Source organism: Idiotropiscis lumnitzeri, chromosome 3, assembly GCF_059441095.1.
Source record: "Idiotropiscis lumnitzeri isolate Australia: NSW breed Sydney's pygmy pipehorse chromosome 3, RoL_Ilum_1.0, whole genome shotgun sequence".
NCBI classification, from domain to species: Eukaryota; Metazoa; Chordata; class Actinopteri; order Syngnathiformes; family Syngnathidae; genus Idiotropiscis; species Idiotropiscis lumnitzeri.
The window spans coordinates 23,515,921-23,535,385 of NC_142393.1; the positions used below are offsets into that span (position 1 = coordinate 23,515,921).

Here is a 19,465-nt window from a genome sequence, read left to right on the forward strand (position 1 = left end):
TAGGAGAATTATTATTACGTTATTAATTAATTATTTTATTATCATCATTATTATTATTATTATTATTATTATTATTAACAGAAATACTAATTTAGAGTACTGACATTTAAAAATATACTTGGAACTCATCAGAGGAAACACTATTAAACTCCGAGCGCTCTTTCCATGAGCGGTTCTCCTAAAGCCATGTCCTGTTCTTTGACACTTTCTGCGCACACTTATAATTACGGCTATAGCAGACCAACTTGTACAGTCTGAAAGGTACGGTCAGTAACCTGGAAATTTGTTGAGCTATTTAAGCCCTTGCTATGAGATGCGAAGTCATTGAAGTGAGAGCTCAGACCAACAGAACGAGCAATTCTATCTTTGTGGCTGTCGTACGTGTTGACGTCATCAACAAGTGGGCGGGGCCTATCCAGAAGCGGACCAGGAACGCACGAGCGCACGCAAGCAACTCCGGGACACGGCTAGCAAGCGAGTCTTACAGCAGCGAGACACTTGCTTCGCCAGCCATGTAAGTGTCAGCCTGAGCGTCGTTTTTGTTTTGTTTCACATGTGAAATATGCGCGCTGGTGCGTTTTGTGCGTGAAAAGCCAACAGCCGCTCGCCACGGTTTGCTGTTCGCTCCTATGAGCAGCTCTGACTTGACTGGACTTGACAGACTAACGGGACTGTCAACCTGCTGACAGCGTCAACAGGACGCACGCGGTGCTCTTTCCGTCGCTTTGCACGATTGACACGCTTTTTGCTTTTTACGGTGGCGTTCGACCTTTTTATTTTTTTACGTACGGCGATGTAGTGTGATCTTGTGATGATAAAGAAGCTCCGCTGCAAGTTTTTTTTTTTTGAAGTGTGCTTTCGTAAGAGTTTGCTAGGCGTCGCATCTCCCGTGTGTTCACTACACTGTCGTTCATGACGTACATACTGACGTATATGTCATGTATATACGTCGATAAAATTGTTGGTAAACCCTCAGTTAATGAAAGAAAAATATTAATAAGAAGAGTAAAAGAGAAAAATAAGAGTAGTTTTAATAAATAATATTTAACGAAAGCCAACCGCTGAAAATCGGGCATAGCTTGTGAACTATGGCTCAACGGCATTATTAAAAAAACAAAAGAAAAAACAAAAGAAAAAGGCCTTCACGAAAACTGTGATAGGAAAGATTTAAAATCATTTGAACACAGCCATATTCAACCAAGTTGTGTCCTCTGTTTAGCATCACAGATGTCTTCAAACTTGTAGGCAGTCAATCAATTTTTTTTTAAAGAACGACGATTGTCATTGTGCAGTTTGTGGAATTGGTGTGTCCTATACTGAACATGGACAACAGAATGTAAAGGAACATATTATTCACGAGACAGGAGCCAACCTCACAGGATGTGGCCACATGAGGAAAATTTATGGCATATTGAAGCGACGGATATTACCAATCCTAACAAAAGGGCCCCGGACAACCTCCAAAGAAATTAAATGTGGACTCTGAGGTCGTATACATCAGTGTCAGATTGCCCCATTCTACCTTGTTGAGCCAAAGTGGACTTCAAGGGAGGTTAATAAGGAGAACACCACTGTTGAAAATAAATAATTTAAATGAAACTGTCAAACTGCATGTTCACAAGCCGCAGATCTTCTGGGAGAATATCCTATGGACTGGCGCGACAAAAAAAGGAACTTTTTGGCAAGGTGCATTTGCTCTCTTCACAGATGCAAAAATAAACCAAGAAACAAACACTGTCCCTCCAGTTAAACATGGAGGAGCCTCTGTTATGTTCTGGGGCTGCCTTGCTCCACAAGATGTCTTGAATCTGTGCGACCAAAATGAAATCTCAAGACTATCAAGGTATTCTCGAGAGAAATGTCAGAAAGCTTGGTCTCAGTCGCAGCCCATGTGTCTTGCAAAAGGATCATGAGCTAAAAGGCATCCAACAGCAACAACAGGTTCATTGGAGCTGGTCTCACCTGGTCTCAATTTACTCACACGCTTATTTGTTAACTTCCCGACTAACGTGAGAATTCTGAGCCAGCAGCATCTTAAATGCAAAAGAAAACATTCTGACGACAGTTTTCATCCTCATCTTTATCTTTCTGTTCCTCCTCCTGATCCTCTCATCCTCATTCTTGTCCTCCTCGTCCCTTTCTCGTTCCACTTTTGTGTGTGCTGGGCTTTTGAATTTGAAGGCTGTCATTTGTTTACATCCAGTTATTGAACAAAGTATGAGCGTTGCTATCGCGATCAAATATTTTTACAATCCATTATTTTATTTTATTTCATTGATTAATTTAATAACTGTTAAAAACTATTTAGCATTAAGGTTTATTGCAAAATCTTTGGTTTTTTAATTACTATCTATGAACTGATTGTTGTTATTTATTTGGTATTGTTTCATAATTAAACGACCATTACTGAATGAATAGATGAATTTTGACACCTAGTTGCATTTCCAAAAGCAGCCTGTGATTTTTTTTCTTAAGCGCTTTTCCTATGATTTGCTTACCACCTCCATCTTGAGCCTCTCTTGCAGTCAGGATGTGCTTGTTGTGGAAGACACAACAAGATGAACAACTTGCTTGCCTTGTCTGCTTTTCACAGGCTCCGCTTAATTGGTTGGAAAGGCAATGACCGTAGCGGTGACGTCAAGCTCATCTTTCGTTCCGGTTATTTTTAGAATTTCCGAGCTCTATTGGCATTGGTCACACTTTGATTAGCTGTCAATCTGGAGGCAATTTGCTCATGTGCTTGTCTTAGCTCAAAAGCATCTCTTTAATTATCGTTGATGTAGTGGAACCTTGAGCTCAAACACAATTTGTCAGTCTCTCCTTTATTTGTTTTACGGACTTCTCTTCTAAATGCACAGAATTTACAGGGAATAGTAGTTCTTTTGTATACCGTTTTGTATCATCTGTGGTCCCTCGGGCCTACTTATGAGACGTGTACTCTTTTATGACTATACTTGACATTTACTACTGCGACCATGCAACAATTTTGGTTCCAGGCTAATAATCGCCGCCACGTGTTTGAGATGCTCACATTTGCTGAGGTTTTTCTCCCCTACCTTTGTTTGAGGAAGACATTTTCAATAAGTGTGCTCTGGGACTGATGTTAAAGTGTCAGTGTTCATTTGTTGATTTAAATCCTGGCGCTAAAGGCTCCCATTGAAGTCAAGTACTTTTTAATATACATAGAAATGACTGTCGTGCTCCAGTTTTACAACAGTTTTTTTTTTTTTTTGAGCTACATTCTCTCCCGTATGACCGACTCCCACACTTTCCCAATGAAGGTGAAATTCCTTTCTAAAAGCTGTGGTTTCTCATGGCAACAAGCTGCCCGTTTCCCTCGCTTCCGGACCTGCTTTGAGGAAAGAGGCAGAATAAGGCTGCGCTCACATGCACGTCATCACAATCTGTGCTGGGACCTGGAGGCGTCGATACTGTGAATAACTATGCAAAAGTTAAGCAAGCTATCTGGTTAGCAAAAGCGTTGCCATATGTGATTGATTTTTGCGCGGCACGTCATCATTGAATTCTTTGCTTGGGACAGTCGGCTCATAAAAGGTTGATTAGGAGGTTATGCAAAACATCCTTCTACGTACTTTGTATGTGGGAGATGAAGGTAGCTGCCATCGTGTCAGTCAGTGGCCTGATGTCAAGAGGCAACAATGTTGATCAGTTGGAAACGCATCGGCGCTCACCTGCCAGCACTCGATGCCATTGGATCGGATAAAGCGTGTTTTGACCCTGACACGCATTCCGCTTTCCGCTCCTTTTGGGTCATCTCCGTCCATCCGCTATGAGGTTTCATCTGGCGTGTTGGTACTTTCCCGCTTGTTGACAGTTGACGGATATGAGCTACTGGTTGAAGACCTCTATGGATCGTAAGGCCATTTGCAGTTCTCACATGTATCGAATGCTGGAGCAGCTTCTTGTTGTGTGCTTTTATGGCACGCAGAAAGAATTTGTCCGCCAGGATGCAGCCAACATGAAGCAGCTTTGCAGACGTAGTGAATGATTCATGAGAGGATCGTGTGTTGTTGAGCTCACGCTCACACTCGTCGTCCTGTAAACAAGGCCGCTCCGGTGCACATTGGCACTCATCACGTCTGCGCCTTTCACATGGCTGCTTTGGTGATATTATAAAACCGGCAAAATGAGCAAGAAACCTCCATCAAAATATATGCAGAGTTTGTGAACAAAAGGCATGGTTCATAAAGTATGAAAAAAAAATAAAAGAAAACTACTGTCATTTCTATATATTTTTTTTAATTCTAGAGATTGCTGTATTCCCCCCTCCAGATTAAAATAATTGAACACAGAATTGTTTTTAAAATATAAAGTTGCGATGGAATAAAGTAAAATAAAAATTAACAAAATACTTTTCAGAATAATGTCCCACTATCACGAGAATGCAATAGAATCGAATACAGTGCTGCCCTGTTGATCGCGGCTGTTTTGTTCCAGGCCCACACGTCCATGATACATTTAAGCCAAATTCACATGCAGTGTGGTGTTTTAGCTCCAAACAGTCGGTTTTTTACCCAAATTCAAGATTTCAACAAAGTTGTCAAAATAATGACCAGGACACGAAGACACCCGTTTATTCAGTTTATCGGCCGAAAAAAAAAAAAAAAGTTAATTTGGTCTTGAGTACCCCTTTAAATCATAAGTGAATGTCATTTGGCCTATTCTGTAAATGGGTCTGTCGATTTCCCCTGACTTGGAAGCGAGGCTAGGCGAAGATCTGTGGAGTGTATGCTGGTAAGCAGAGCTGCAGTGTTGTCTCCAATTAGCATGAGCTTGTTATTTGTTATTATGGGCACATAATCAGATGTTGGGATGATTGTGTATGAGATGTTGAGTTTGCCCTTTGCGCCACGTGCAAGCATGGACTCAGTCATGGCCAAGTCATTTTGGATTCTTAGTGTTGAAACGAGCAACCAACACATTCACTTCCTGAAATCAAGCTTGCTTTCCGATCCTTCTTAAGCACACGTGCGCTCTTGTTGTGGGAATCAATCCATCTTGAGTTAGTTCCTCATGCGCGCGACACCGTTGGAGTGCGTTTGTGTGTGAGAGTGTTGTGTTGCTGGAAAGCTGAGTGCTACAATTTGTCAGCTGGGCCTCAGAGTGTTGCTGGCTGCACAATAGGACATTGTGCCCGCCTCTGTCCGGGAACTACCTTCCATTCAGCCATTCATTCACACGCACTCTGAGCCAGCAGGCTGAACCTGACACGGCCGGGTGAAAGCGCACACAGGACCGCCGCCGCCACCGAAGCCCCTCTGTCGCCCTCTGTCACTTTTCTCTCCCATACAAAGACGAAGCTGAGTCTCTTATCGCACTTTCTGCAGCATGCTGAAGTCATGTCCTCCTCTGCGACAACCGACACAAACATGCTATTCTCTGCCTTCCAGAGGCACACGCGCACACAGAGTACAATAACAATTGTTTCCTGTCGATTCTGTGCCGACTCAACTGCTAAATGAGACAAGTTTCAAGTTCACTTGCTTTACATTACACAAACCAGTGGTGACTCAAATTGGGATCCAATTTGGCCCAAAAAAAGCCATCGCCGGATTGTGTGCATCCTCAGCAGGGATCTGTCTGTTGAACACTTGCAAAAAATGTCTGCTTCTCCCTCAAAGCAACATACATGGATTGTTGGGGGAAAGCGTCGTCCCATGGACAGATACGCACAGAAACAAATTGATCCTTCTTTTAGATTTACTCACAAGGATTGGCATCATCTTGTTGCAGTGAAAAGCCAAATGACACAGATTATTTTCCAGTCAGTAGAAAAATACCAAAGAGTTTGTTTCTCGGCTGGAAAACAACATTTCACAGTTTTTGCTATATTTTATGTATGCAAAATTGAATACAAGGTGTACTTTATGTGATTAGTTTTCAACTAATCCCATTGTATTTTTCATTAATTGGACTGACATGAAGCATCTTTCTCTTTCAAATGGTACAAAGCGTGACAATTTAATTATCATTCATAAGTCATTAGTTAATACCAGTAAAAATAACCGTTTGATATTTAGAGGGGGAGTTTGAGCCCTAGTTAACACACACGCACATATGCATTCACGCACACATGCGTGGTCGTGCAGGCAGTCGTAGCTGATGATTGCTTCCAGAACCCTCTGGCCTAATTCCGTTCTTATTGACTTGCGTGGTCGTCAGTGAAAGTGGCATCGCTCCAAGTGCAGCGTGGGCCTGCGTGTGTTTCGGAGCGTACTCTGGGACGCTTTTGGAATGCTGTTTCAGATGAGCACGAGTACGCGATGTATCGGCTGACCTGGATTTGGGTTGCGTCCATCGAAAGAATTCACAAAAGTATTGCATAGTGATAACCTGTGAAAATGGAGCAAGCGTCTAGTTTACATCGGATGTGCAGATGGCGAAATTCTTCACTAACTGTGATGCCAAGCAGAATGCCAAAGAAAATGTTCATATGTTCAAAAGGCAACAGTTGAACATGTTCAAAATTTATTGGCGACAAGAAAAGCTGTTTGCGATCATTCAAATTGCTGGCAAACGTCTTTGCGACTTTTTGCGACCTTGACTGATCCTTGATGAAAAATGAACATTCACTACATTTGCAATCACTTGCAAGCCTTTGCCGTTCAGTGGGATATGGTCATTAATAGCCACACACATGTTGAGCGAAGCAAATAACAGCAATAGAAAGCTGGTGCAAAATTGCCACTCCTCCGTGGATGTCTTATCATGGTTGCAGTAGGGCAGTGAAGGCATCGTCAGCGCCGCCCCTCCCGACATGCAGATCACGCACTGTGCATACGGCCCCATCTGCCATGGAGTGCACCATTTTGACCGAGAGAACATATTGTGACCTGCAATATCTGAGTGAGTAAAGTGCAACATCCTTTGGGAATAGGACGGCAAGATGGAACAAACTGCATGTGGGAATGAAGTGCAATTAAAAGTGCGGCTGCAGATCATTTCTTTGTGGATTTATTGTGTGCAAACAAATACTCTGATGCCTCACAGTGCTGATGCATATAGAACTCATACAACTAGAGGTGCAACAATTAATCAATTATCAACACATCGTTAGTGAGTTTGTGGGGGTCCACGTTTGTGTGTTTTTTTCTTTTTGTGTGGTTGTGTGTGTGTGGCTGCGTTTGTGTGTGTGCATGTATGCAAGGGTATGAGCCAGCTCGACATGTTTCCAAAGAGGCCATTGTCGCTGGGATTGTTTGTCATTCACCTTTCGACTGCGATACATTTGAGGAACATGCTGACTCGCCGAGCTCGCTGACCTCGGTTGTCACCAGTTGATGATAATCGCCAGCATGCGACGGCAACACAATGGTTTATGCAGACTAAAATGCTCTAATAGTGTATTGTGTAATTAATTTGAAGAGAAGTTGGAAAGAGATTGTCCTGTTTAAAAGGCGCTGCAATGATTGACTGCATTGTGCAGAAGAGCGGACTCGTGCAACGGTCGGGCTTTGTCATTTAAAAGAGGATTTAGGCGGAACATAAAAGCATTAGCAATCAAGGAACAATCCAATCCTGTGCTTGGATCAGCTCTGGGGGGACATTTGAGTGACTTCAGGTTCAGCCTCAGGACACAACAAGAACTCACAAACTCTGAAGACAGCACAGCACAGGGCTCTAGATTAATTTGTTGTACTGGTTGCACTGGTGCGCCCAATTTTATCGGTTGCACCAGCGTTAAAGTAAACATAAACAATGGATGGAGAACAAATGATATGACACTGTTCTGTGTCCTACTGTCGTAATAGTAATTAATACTTGTATTACAAGTTTTTGCTGCGGTGAGGAGGAAGAGCGCACAAGCCGACATGGATGTGGGTGTGTGGAAAAATAAAACCTGAACAAAACATAACATCGTGTAATATAAAACCAAGCTATTACTCATCCATTTGATAAGATATTTTGTGACCAATAAAATTTCAGAAAATGAAAAGAAAACCAATCTTTTTGCATTCACCTGATCAGTCCCTATCTATGATGGCGTAATCAGATCGGGACATTCGTAATACCTAACACAGGATTAATGCTTGGAAGAATAAATCTCTCACAAAATTATTATTTACTCAGAAGTGGCATTTCAACAATGCACATTGCACACATGTATTGTTAAATAAAGGTGGACCCTCAACATTTTCGTCCTACTGGCCATTTCTCTGAGAAGGCATTTTGGACCCAAATAAAACCAAATGATTAAAAATATCACTCATCATCGTTGCGCTTCATTCATGGACACTTGTAGTCCAACAAGTATTAATGACTATTGTTGCCGTACAATACAGTGCAGTGTTATAATGTTTGCAATCCATCCGATTTGTTTAGCTGGCCGGGTGACCCAGCCACCAGCTCCCAGTCACACGTTTATGTGTCCCTATGTTCCCATTTCCAAGAGACCCCATCTCTGCTTTTGTAACAACAGAAAACTTTAATTCTGACAATTTTGCAGATAAAAACAACTGCAACCTACTGGGCATGGTTCATGGCTGAATACCTCTGTTGCCACAAGAATGAAATGTGCATCCAGCCATCGCAGCAACAATGGGCCGGCAATTTGTATGAATAAAGACGGAGGGTCGAGGCCGGGGGCAGGGGCGGGGGAGTGACCGGCTAAAATGGGTCAAGTTCCCAACTCTGCTTATTAATGTTGTTATACAGAATGTTTGGATATTTGTAACTAGCCTGTTTTGGCTTGTTAGCGACTTTTCTTTCATTTCTTAACTGGCAGACGTTGACAGAATGGAATCCTAATGTGAGTCTGTGGCTGTGCTTCAAAATACCGAGTTGGTCATCTTACATAATAAGCGAGGAAACACTGCCTGTGCCAAACACCACTTAGCTGCGGCCAATGCAGGCAGCAGAGATGTAACTTCATCGTCTGCGTCAAAGATCAGCTCGCGCAGGAAGCCAAAGTGCCGTTTAGTCTGTGTGCTGTCAGACAAACCTGAATGGAACCTCAAGCCGCGGTAGCTAACAGTGTCCACTTGTTTTTTGCAGCACCACAGTAGCATCAGTCAGTGATGCCGCAAGGCGGGCGGGGCCGACCGCCTGCTTGTTTGTGAGGTGATCGCTCTCCCACCAATACGGCTGCCGCTTGACAAGACGGCTCCGATTTGAGCTCAGAACGACTCTCGCGGCTTGCTTATTTTGGCGCTGATTTTGCTACAATGTTGGGACTCAGTTGGCAATATTTGATCATTTTGAACCTCATGAGGAAGCAGGAATGTCACAACAGGATAAAGGAGGGATACCACAAGGATACTAAATGAGCTCCTGGCGGAACACACCTCCATTTGTTTATCTTGGTTATTGCACAGCGCCGGTCAACTGATTGCAAGAAGAACAGATTATTTGAGTATTTTGAGTATCACAAGGTCAGAGACCTTTTGAATTGTTAATGATCACTTTATTTTCTTTCCTTTCTGCATCTGCTCTCTCTCTCTCTCTCTCAGGTGATCCACAAGAGTGAGTCCTTCCAGATTGTGAGGCTGTGCTACTTAGGCTGATGGTAGGTTTATTTAATTAATTAATTAATTATTTCATTATTTATTTATTTAATTAATTTTACTTACCTTTTCTCATCTGTCTCTGCACTGCTGTTTCTTCATTTGGAATTTTCTCATGAGACAATGATTTTTTGGAAAAGCCCTTTTATTCATTTGATGTAGTTTCAGTTTCAGCAGGTGGCCCCTCCCACTCCGCTTCCGAGGACTCCTCGGGGCCCCGCTTACCCGACCTCGCCTGAGCCGCCGGCCCCGTGGATCCCTGCACAGCCAGCCGGGGCTGTGGCCCCGCAGGCGTGATGAGGCGAGGGACTAGCCTGCAGAGCCGGCGCAGTAAGGGCTCCGGATCCGGGAGCGGCGACCGCGACCCACTCTTGAAAGGCAGCCCCCGGGCCCCGCATCGCCGCTACACCCACGATCCGCAACAGCATGTCAGCCGCCCGCGCTCCTCCTCTGCCACCGATACGGCTCCTAGTAGCCCCGCCCCCGGATGCACGGGGGGCGACGCGGTGCTGTCATCGGGGTACCAGTCAACGGATGAGACGGACAGGGTGAGTGACTCATCAACGCTGTTGTTCTGAAACTTGAGCTTTGTTGAATGCCACAAACAACAGTGAATATGCAGTATTGATGAAGTGCTGCATGTCGCAGTGATCAAGAAGGAGAGTTAAAACTGTCCTAAGAACTAACTTTCAAAATAGAAGCTGTATGGGTGTGTCATTCTGAACGGGAGCAGAACAGGATGGAAGTTGTTTGAACCGGGAAGGGACAGGATTTTTTTCATTTTTTTTTTTTTGCTCTGTGATTGGACAAGAGTGAAAATCCTCTCCAGTGTCACCCTTTACTGGGCGACCATTTTGTGGGGTGGGGAACATAAGCTCCACAGATATGAAGACTAGGTATGTGCATGCATGTTGTAGCAGCCCAGCCCGGCTTACCCACCTGCCTATGTGGCTGCCATGTTGGGAAGGGCAACATTCCCGTTAAGGGAAATACATTGACAGTGAAATTAAGTAGTGACTTGCTCTTTGTCAACCTATTTCCATGAAGTTAACTTTTTTGACAATGACAAAACGTGTCCTCTCAATAAAAAAAAAAAAAAGATATATATTTTTTTTATGCGTGAAAAGTTATCATTTCCCTTGTCATAACTGGACAATAATGTGCCGGTTCCTTCGGTTTTCTTGCCATCCGCACATGTGGAAAGTGCTGGTGCCTTTGTTCTAGCTGAGGGCCATCTTAAAAGGGGTGTGTCCTGTCTGACTGTCTTCATATCTAAGTGTAGTGTAAAACGCTGACTTTGCTTCTGTAAATTAGATCCTCCCTGTTTGCAGCCCTGTTGTTAGTGGAAGTTTAGCATATCAGCTTGCGACAATGGATACATATTTAATACAAATCAATTTGGTTAATTTGCTCTCAAACATTAATGGGGGTGAAATGTGAAAAAAGATCGTTTCCTTGGCATTTGGGGCTGAACATGTTTTTTTTTTTTTTTTTGTGGGGTGATGGATTTCTGTTCAGATAATGAGGTGGTCCTTTTTCCCTTGTCAAGCGTCCCAGGAGAGCGTCTCTGCCTTACAGTCAATCCTGGTTCCAATCTCCACTCTCTTTTCTGTATGTAGTGTGAATGTTGTCCCCTTGTTTCATGGGTTTTCTCAGAGGAATCCATTGTTTTTTGTCCCCACGGACGGATCATGAGATCAAGCAGCCACCAGAGGATGCTGTTTGATCAGTTAAGTTAGTATGAAGTGGTTCATCTGTTGCTTGCTTTGGTTAGAACATCACTTGTCTTGTTGTCTTTTCATAATGTTGCAAACAATAGGTTGACCACGTTGTGTTTTGGGCGCCAGTTCAAATGTAAATTTTGGCCAGCCTTCGTCCCCCTTAGAAGCAATTTTGCTATCTTCTTTTCAACTGAAATGAAATGACACCAATAGGTTTGTCTATGAGAAGACCTGAGTTTTTCCCCGGCGGGAGTCTCTGTGATGTCACGCTGAAAAGATCTGTATGTGTGTCGACTGTAGTCTTTGGCCATCCTCTTTCACTTCTAAGTCAACATTCATGTCGTCATGCCGCAGCTGACTACAGTGATGAACCAAGCGCATGCAGCAATCTTTTTCGGCCTCTTCTTTGTCCTGTTCTTCATCTTTCATCTCCATCGTGTACCCCATCACTCTGCAGAGCAACACGGCAACGTCTGCCGGGTCAGCCAAGTGGTCACCGTGGTTACCCTGAAACATGCAGCATGTAGCCTGCAACTACCCCCTTATGCGGTTGCCCTAGCAACAGAGCAGGTGACTCCCGTGTTTTGACGATATCTTGTCTCCATTTGTGAGCTCGTCAGAAGGATAAAGGTTGTCATCAAGACTGCACTTTGTTTGTCTTTCTTTCTCATCCTCGAAAAAATACCCCGCCGACCCCCCCATGGTCCCCTTTCCTCTTGCCTTTTTCTCCCTCATGATCTTCCACCCTCTGTCACAGGGAGGTATCGCGGGCAGTCAGTTCGCTTCTCCCTCCTCTTCCCTTCCTGTCACAGACAGGAAGCAGGAGGCGACCTTGCCTTCTCCGAGTTAAATGAGAACATCGGCCGGCTTTGTGTATGACAGCTGTCTTGTTGTGTGTGTGTGTGCGTGTGTGTGTGGGGGTGTGTGCGTGCATTCGTGCGATACAAGTGTCAAATAATCCTATGCAGCTGTGTGTGACCAAACATTGGTACACGTGTGTGAGTGTGCTTGGGACTGAGGGCGGCCAAGCTGATCTGCCCGTTTCTCCGCTTGCTCTCCCTCGTCTTTTTCATCTCAAGTGTTTGCACAGCCGGCACTTGTAGCCTCGACCTGAAATGTGTGAAGATGGATGTTTAGAGAGAAAAGGAGTAGATGTGCTTTCTGTGTGTACTAAAATAAAGTGGACCTCACAATTGGAAAAGACGAGTATGTGTGTGTGTGTGTGTGTGTTATCTATGGATTGGGCAGTGTGTGTTTGAAGGTAGATGAGGGCAAAAGAGTGGAGGGTTGAGCCGTGTTGTGAGGAAAGATGGTGCAGCGATTTCATCTCCGTGGACATTCCAAGGTAAGATTGTATTTGCTGTCACACGCCTACTCGTCCACTCTGGACAGAAAGCAAAGTTGACTTTAAGATTGTTGTTGAATGCTTTTGCACTTTAGCTTGTTTAGAGCAGGAGCCCGAATGGTAAACATGAGGTGAAAGTTTGCTCATGCATGTATTTGCTCAACTTGTAGCGTAGTAGTTGATCCACACAGTTCTTCTGAGTCGTTCTCTCGAATTTTGTTATATTGGAACTCGTGCTACAAAATGGCACATTGTGTTATATATATTAAATATTTGTCCATTGGCGCTTGTGCGCTTAACAAGACCCGTAGAGGGGCGCCTGTTGGATTCAAGACAATTAGGTGCTGATGAAATATTTGACACAGAAGTGGATTTTGACTCTTGCTCCCTCCCACTCCCATCGAAGATTTATCAAATCACATCCCAAGCAAAATTTTACAATCTGACTCTCGTGCTTTTTCCTTTTGCTTATTCCTCCAACTCAATCCTGCTCCATTTTCTTCCTCAGTCTAAAATATGCATTACACGGGTCACACCATGTCTGCCTTAAGTCACTGTAGTAAATACATTGAATTACCATGAATGCTCAAGAAATAAAAAAAGGGGCTATGTACTCAAGATGGTGTTCTTTTTTTGTTTTTTTCATTGGGGGCAAACTGTAGCTCACAAGCGAGTACATGCCTGCGTGACGAGGTCAAGTGAATAGCAGCACTCGTAGAGAAATTGGAAATAGCATGCTGTGAGCTTCAAGATCACTTTAAAGCTTTTTCATATGCTAATCTGCCACCTCGCTGCGTTCCTCCACCACTTGGAACAGATTCGGAGCCAGCACGGCTTCCAATTGATTTATCAATGTCAAGTTTGTTTGTCTAGAGCAGTGACGAAAAATTATTTAGATAAATAATAAGAAGTGTAAATGCTTTTGCTTTTCAGCCTAGTGACGCCATACCATGCTTAGAAATACACACTGATTGTTTTTCAAGCGTATAAAAGAACTTAATCAAGTTAGTTGCCAGCTTGGCAGGTTTAAATGTGGTGATTGGCAAGGAAACCAAGAAAAAAATCACCTTGTCACCTTTGCATTTCTTCTTATACACTAATGAATTTCAATTGGCCCTGGACTAGTCTGTTTCAGTATTTAATTATGCAGACGATAAGACCTTGGTTGCTTTATTAAAAAAAAAGGGGTGACTCAGTGGGGAAAGATGTAAATAGAGCAAATGTATCTTCTCTCCAAAACAGATGTGATTTTTAGCTCCTTGGAGATTAATGTCACGAAACTTAAGCGGCTAGTTGTTTTCGAAAAGAACTTGAGAAGACTCCAAAATAATTAAGTTGCATATCTAAAGAAGTGCAGAAGAATAGAAGCCTCAAAACGATTCATCTCATCCACTAAGAATGGAGCTCCAACTCCTTATTTCTGGTAGGCGTTTTAAAGTACTAAAGGAAAATCAGAATATATTGGAAAAAAAAAAAAACTCCTCTCTTCCAAATGCCATCAACGCACTGATTAATAACATATCTCATTAGATATGCCTCTTAATGTACGTGACTGTTGTCCTGCATTTTGCTTTTAAGATATTTTGCGTGTAAGTGTGAGTCCTGTTGTGTTTGAGCTGTTTTTTTCTGTATCTGAGACAAAATGTTCACTTTGTGGACAATAAATGAAAGACTAAAACTTTGTGTGTGAGGGGTGACCATGTTCAAATTGATTGCCGAGGCAGCAAATCATGTGCGTGTGCTGCGTATGATGTCTCTCGAGGTCGTTCTTTGTGTTGTTATTTCGGGCCTGCAGCTGGTTCCTCCTTTAGCAGTTTGTGTGTGAGAACATTAGCGTGGGCATGCACGTGTGCATATCGAAGGTGTTTTCACAGCCGGTCCAGGCTTGCCACATTTTGGGTCATCGAGGATGTTATGCTCAACTTTGACCCGCCTGTCGTTGTCCTCTAGTCCACTGATTCCCCGCCTGTGACGGATCATCAGGGGTTCTGCCGCTTCCGGAAATGATATTCTTTGATTACAAGAATGTTGCACATCTATCTATCCCAGCGACATATATTGACAAGCAGAATCTATATATACATATTTTTTGTAAAAGCAGTAGTTTTTGTTAAATTGCTAAGAATTTATTCTCATCAGATGATGCACTTTTCTCAATGCATAGCACGTTATTAATTATCCCTTGAACATTATTGCATCATATTTTATGTGTATTTGATTAATTTTTAATTTAATGATTTATATTATTAATGCGCTACAATTTGGATGTATTTGAATGCAATGACAATAAAGGCATTTCGAAGTGGAATGGAGGAAAGCGTCTCAGACAGGCAGAGGGCAACCTTGCATCACTGCCATCTATCTTGTTTGAGTGGATCTGATGAATTATGCATGAGGCTCTGGATCAGTGAGCTCCACTCACAAATGTGATGACACCCCTGAGGGAATAACAGAATATTTCTCTTCACTAATAAGCAGAGCGAGGCCTTGCTTTGCCCTGCGTGTCAGAGTCAGAAACTATGGAAGCTTTCTTTCCAAATGTGACTTTCAGACATGTATTCTCCATTTTTCTCATATTCGTCTCCTCTAATGGGTTTCCTCACTCCTTATGTTTGATTGCAATATACAGAATTGCATGTTGGCTCGTCAGGTGTTGGATGATGAAGGCATTGAGGAGGTGTTTTGGGGACGGGATTGCATTGAGTGACGTGAGCTAGTGACATAAGATATTTTGTGCAGTAGCACCCCTTAGTGGAGTAAAAATGTAATAAAGTACTCATATTTTAGCAGTAGTTTTCTGATTTTCCTGATCCTGATGCATCTGTTCGATCAGTGTTTCCCAACATTTACTAAGCAAAGGCATCCATTTTATATTGCGGGAATCTCACATCACCCTGGTTGCTACGTTGTTATGTGTACTGGTCGCAAGCTTTCACATGCCGCAGCAATTGTGACAAAGTGACAGGATTGATTGGATTGCTCAGTTGAAGTTGGAGCATCTGCTTCCAGCTAGCAGACATTGTGTTTCGCATGCGTCACGAATTACATGTTCAAGTTTCAATACAAGCAAAGTAACCGAATCACTCAACTTTTATGAAATGGATGAATCAGATCTGATTTTGCGTGCGCCTGGGTAATTCTTAAATGGTGAATTTGTCATTTCACTTGGACGAATGCGGCTAAACGTTGGAGACAGTCCCATTATTTTTTTTTGAATTATCAAAGCAAGTGATGCATGAAATGAACAAAAAAAAAGTACATTGCCAAGCATTGATAACAACTTTGCATTTGCACGATGTCATTTCTGTTTATCTCTGGCCTTGTTATAAAATGAGCCGCTTCTCAGCAGCGGTGTGGCTCAGACTTCCCAAACAGTACCGATGCCTGAATGAAAAGGTCAGAAGAGAGCTTGAATTCATGCAGACGAGAATGGGGCCAGTACCAATGATCAGTCAGGGCAAAAAAAAAAAATGTGGCATTGATTGTTCTCGAATGTTCAGCGTCCGCATCCTGCTTATGAATAGGCCGGCTGCGTGTCCCAGCCAATGCTGCTCCACTGCGGGTACCCTGGCCCAGTCCCACTCTGCATTTTGGGCCAGTGCCCTTTCGCTTTCACCATTACATAACCACAATAAACTTGAGGGTATATAAATCCTGCTCGACCAAACACAACATTTGATCACTCCACATTCCTGTTTTTGCATGCCTCACAAAATTACATATAAACACTGAATGGCACCATATAAAGCAGGCGTGGGCAAACTATGGCCCGGTTAAATGTTTTAATCCGGCCCGCCGAACTTGAAAAAAAATGAAATGAATAAACCTAAATACTGTCGTTTTTCAAATATATATATTTTGTTGTAATGCTTTTGTTCATTTTCATTTCAAATTAAATGTATTTTGTTTCTCAGATGATGTGAGGTCACCAAAACACTCCATCCATCTGCTCCTCGTCCAGCCCCTCTGTAAAATTATAGAACCCATTGTGGCCCGCCAATCGAAAAGTTTGCCCACCCCTGATATAAAGACTCACAGCACAAACATGATCTATAAAACGGCAGAGAAAAATTGCTGATCATAGATTAAGGTATTGAAAAGCCAAATGCAAGTTGACCTTATTTGGGTTCTTATTGACGCATACCATGTGTCTTTCATCAAATGGATAGGGCTAATGGTCGAAACAGATTTATTTTTTGGCCATAATCTTCTGATAATGTGAAAGTGTTACTACTGCATCCCAAAAAAGTTACGGTTGAACAACCTGGCCTGTCCGTTCCTCGAGGTTGCCTCTATGTTAGACTTGACACTGGATGGATCCGACCGGCCGATATTGGGCATTGTATGCATAGTCACGGCACACTTGGTGCTGTTTTTGTAGTTGTTTGAATTTTGCCTTGAAAGTACTCAATTTTGGGCAAAGCTAAGATAGTCGTCAGGATAGTCACAGTTTAAGATTACGCTACGAAAAGACGTTTACGGGAAGTGAACCGACCATGAGCGATGACCAGCAACACGCCCCCCCAAAGGAAACCCCCCTCCATACCTCCACCCCACCCCTCCTTTAACCCAGTTGTTCACAATTAGAAAGCTTTACTGTCGTGTAAATTATATGACACAAATAAAAATATATATGCAGCTGCTTTATAATGATTACTGCCTTCAAAGATATGCAAAAGAGTCCCAAGTCCATGAAAAGTCTCTTTAAAACTACCAAAAGACATTTTCACAGTTAGACTGATCGATGCAAAGAGGATCAAAACATGGGCTCGCAGAAATTCTCTGGTGTCAAACATGATCCCAACAATGTATTGAAAAGTGTGAGTTCAGGGTCTTAGCTGGTTTGTTCAAAGGATGCCGTCGATTGGGAAAGCGAAACCTTAGCAAATAGAAAAGTCCGGCAACACAACCATCCGCGCTCACAAACACACCTAGAGGCAATTCAGGGTGTCCAATCAACCTACCATGCATGTCTTTGGAATGTGGGAAAAAAACTGGACTCCAAGGGTTAAACCCACGCAGGCACGAGGAGAACATGCAAATTCCACACAGGAAGGCCGGAGCTGGAATCGAATCCTGCACCACTGAACTATGCGACCCTCGTGCTAATCAGTCGACCACCATTCCGCCCCAAATAGAAAAGTCACTTATGTCATTTTGTGTGCCAAAGAGGCCTAAATCCAACAATCCCTCTGTTTGAAGACTTGAACTGGCCTAATGGTCAGTTCACCCTCCCCTCACCCCACTTCTTTGCGTAAGCAAAAATCCCATGTGTGTTCGTGGATCCCTGCAAGTCAGAAGTAGTTCACAATGGGTCCGACGTGCTCAAATTGCCATCAACTTCAGGGATCATTTGTGTTGTGTAATACATTGTGGAAATTCCAAACAACATAATCACTAAATATGCGCCCTATAATGGACGGGTTGTGGCAAAATCACATGTTCGCCTACAGGCTGTTGCTGCCTGCCGCCGCATGCCGGTTGCCTCTTGAGAGTTGACAAAACTAATTGTCCGAAATATAACCAGTCCGGGTTCGTGTGTGCGTTCATGCTCTTGTCCGCTTAATCTTATTAAAAATATTATTAAAATACAATACGATATTTTTGTTTTTGTGCAAGTGGAGTTGATCACATGAGCTCATGTTTGATGTCAATAAATCCAAATTATTGTGCAGAAGGCTTTTATACTTTGACAGGTTGAAGCATTTGCATTTGGGGGGTGAGTGGTTGCCGTTTTGGACAGCAGAACTAACAAAGCGAGCCATATTACTTCACTTACCTCCCTGCTGTGACGTAGATAGCTGAGACGGAAAAAATAACAAGCCGCGCTCCAAAAGGGGGTGTCCAAAATCTCATCACAAAAGTCTTACAGGGAGGTGAATTTTTGTACTGATGTAATTTTTACATGCAAACCTATTATATGAGTGCCAATGTTAAGGGCAATCAAATGAAGTAGTCGTGAAGATGATGTCTTACTGGTTACCTGCTTGTTCACTGGAAGCTTCACAAATTCTGCTTGTTTGGTTTTTGTCATATTTGTTTTTCCTCTCCGCCATGGTAATTGGACCATTAAATGATTTCATCTCTCATCTTTTCTCTAATCTAATTTTGTCATAATGACGCACATGTTTAAAGTACTCAGTAGTTTATGTAACAGAGGCAAGAAGTGTTGAACAAGTCTTGAACCCTCAGTCAATCTTCTGCAACCATCCCGTTGTGCAGTCCATCATTTAGAATCACAGGAATGTGAGTGAAGAGAAGTTATTCTTCAGATGATTTGATGAGCAAGATTGACGTGAAGGTTGCAGTGGACTTGTATTGAAGGAACCTCCTCATGACAGACTTTGTGGGACTTGTTTGGAGAAGGTCCAAAGTTTATTTCTGTTCCACAAAGTGCAGCAAAAAAAGTTCCATAATGTTATGGCTGGAAGAGTTAAGTGTGGAAGAACTTCAGACACAGTTGCGGATTTATAGCTTGGAGATAGAATGAATGACATGTAATATAACAGCCTGAAGTTCAACTGCTTCGTGACTCATTCAGTGAGATAATCAGGCCTGTTCTTATTTTGCCACGGATGTCATAAGGTCATGTCCATCTGTCTATCTGCGTGCATGCATGTGCGTGTGTATGTATGTAAAAATCCATAATTAATTGCGATTAATCGCATTTTTCTACTACTATGTTTTGCAAAGCTTTTAACAGGTATTTACTTGAATAATAAATTATGATTAATGTAAAATCACCAAATATTACGTGTATTTTAAATCAAAGACTTTTCTAATAGCTTTGTTTGATCCTTGAATACAATCGAAATGGAATGAATTTTTCTTAGAAACAATTCTCAAAACTTCTGCAGTACATTTAGTTGTAAGCA

General features: G+C 42.6%; 1 protein-coding gene across 4 annotated transcripts in view; it reads left to right on the forward strand.

Annotated features, from left to right (window-relative positions):
* Nucleotides 1-403: 403 nt before the first annotated feature.
* Nucleotides 404-19,465, forward strand: part of tmcc1a (transmembrane and coiled-coil domain family 1a) — a 33,614-nt gene continuing 14,552 nt past the window's right edge. The window contains exons 1-3 of one of the 4 annotated variants that reach the window (XM_088289975.1): nucleotides 404-514; nucleotides 9,471-9,526; nucleotides 9,693-10,072. In XM_088289975.1, coding sequence (XP_088146101.1) covers nucleotides 9,821-10,072 — 252 coding nt within the window. In that variant the 5' untranslated portion in view covers nucleotides 404-514; nucleotides 9,471-9,526; nucleotides 9,693-9,820. Of the gene's footprint in view, nucleotides 515-8,882; nucleotides 9,393-9,470; nucleotides 9,527-9,686; nucleotides 10,073-19,465 lie in introns of those variants that run through there. The other 3 variants (XM_088289976.1, XM_088289978.1, XM_088289977.1) reach the window with 3 other exon arrangements.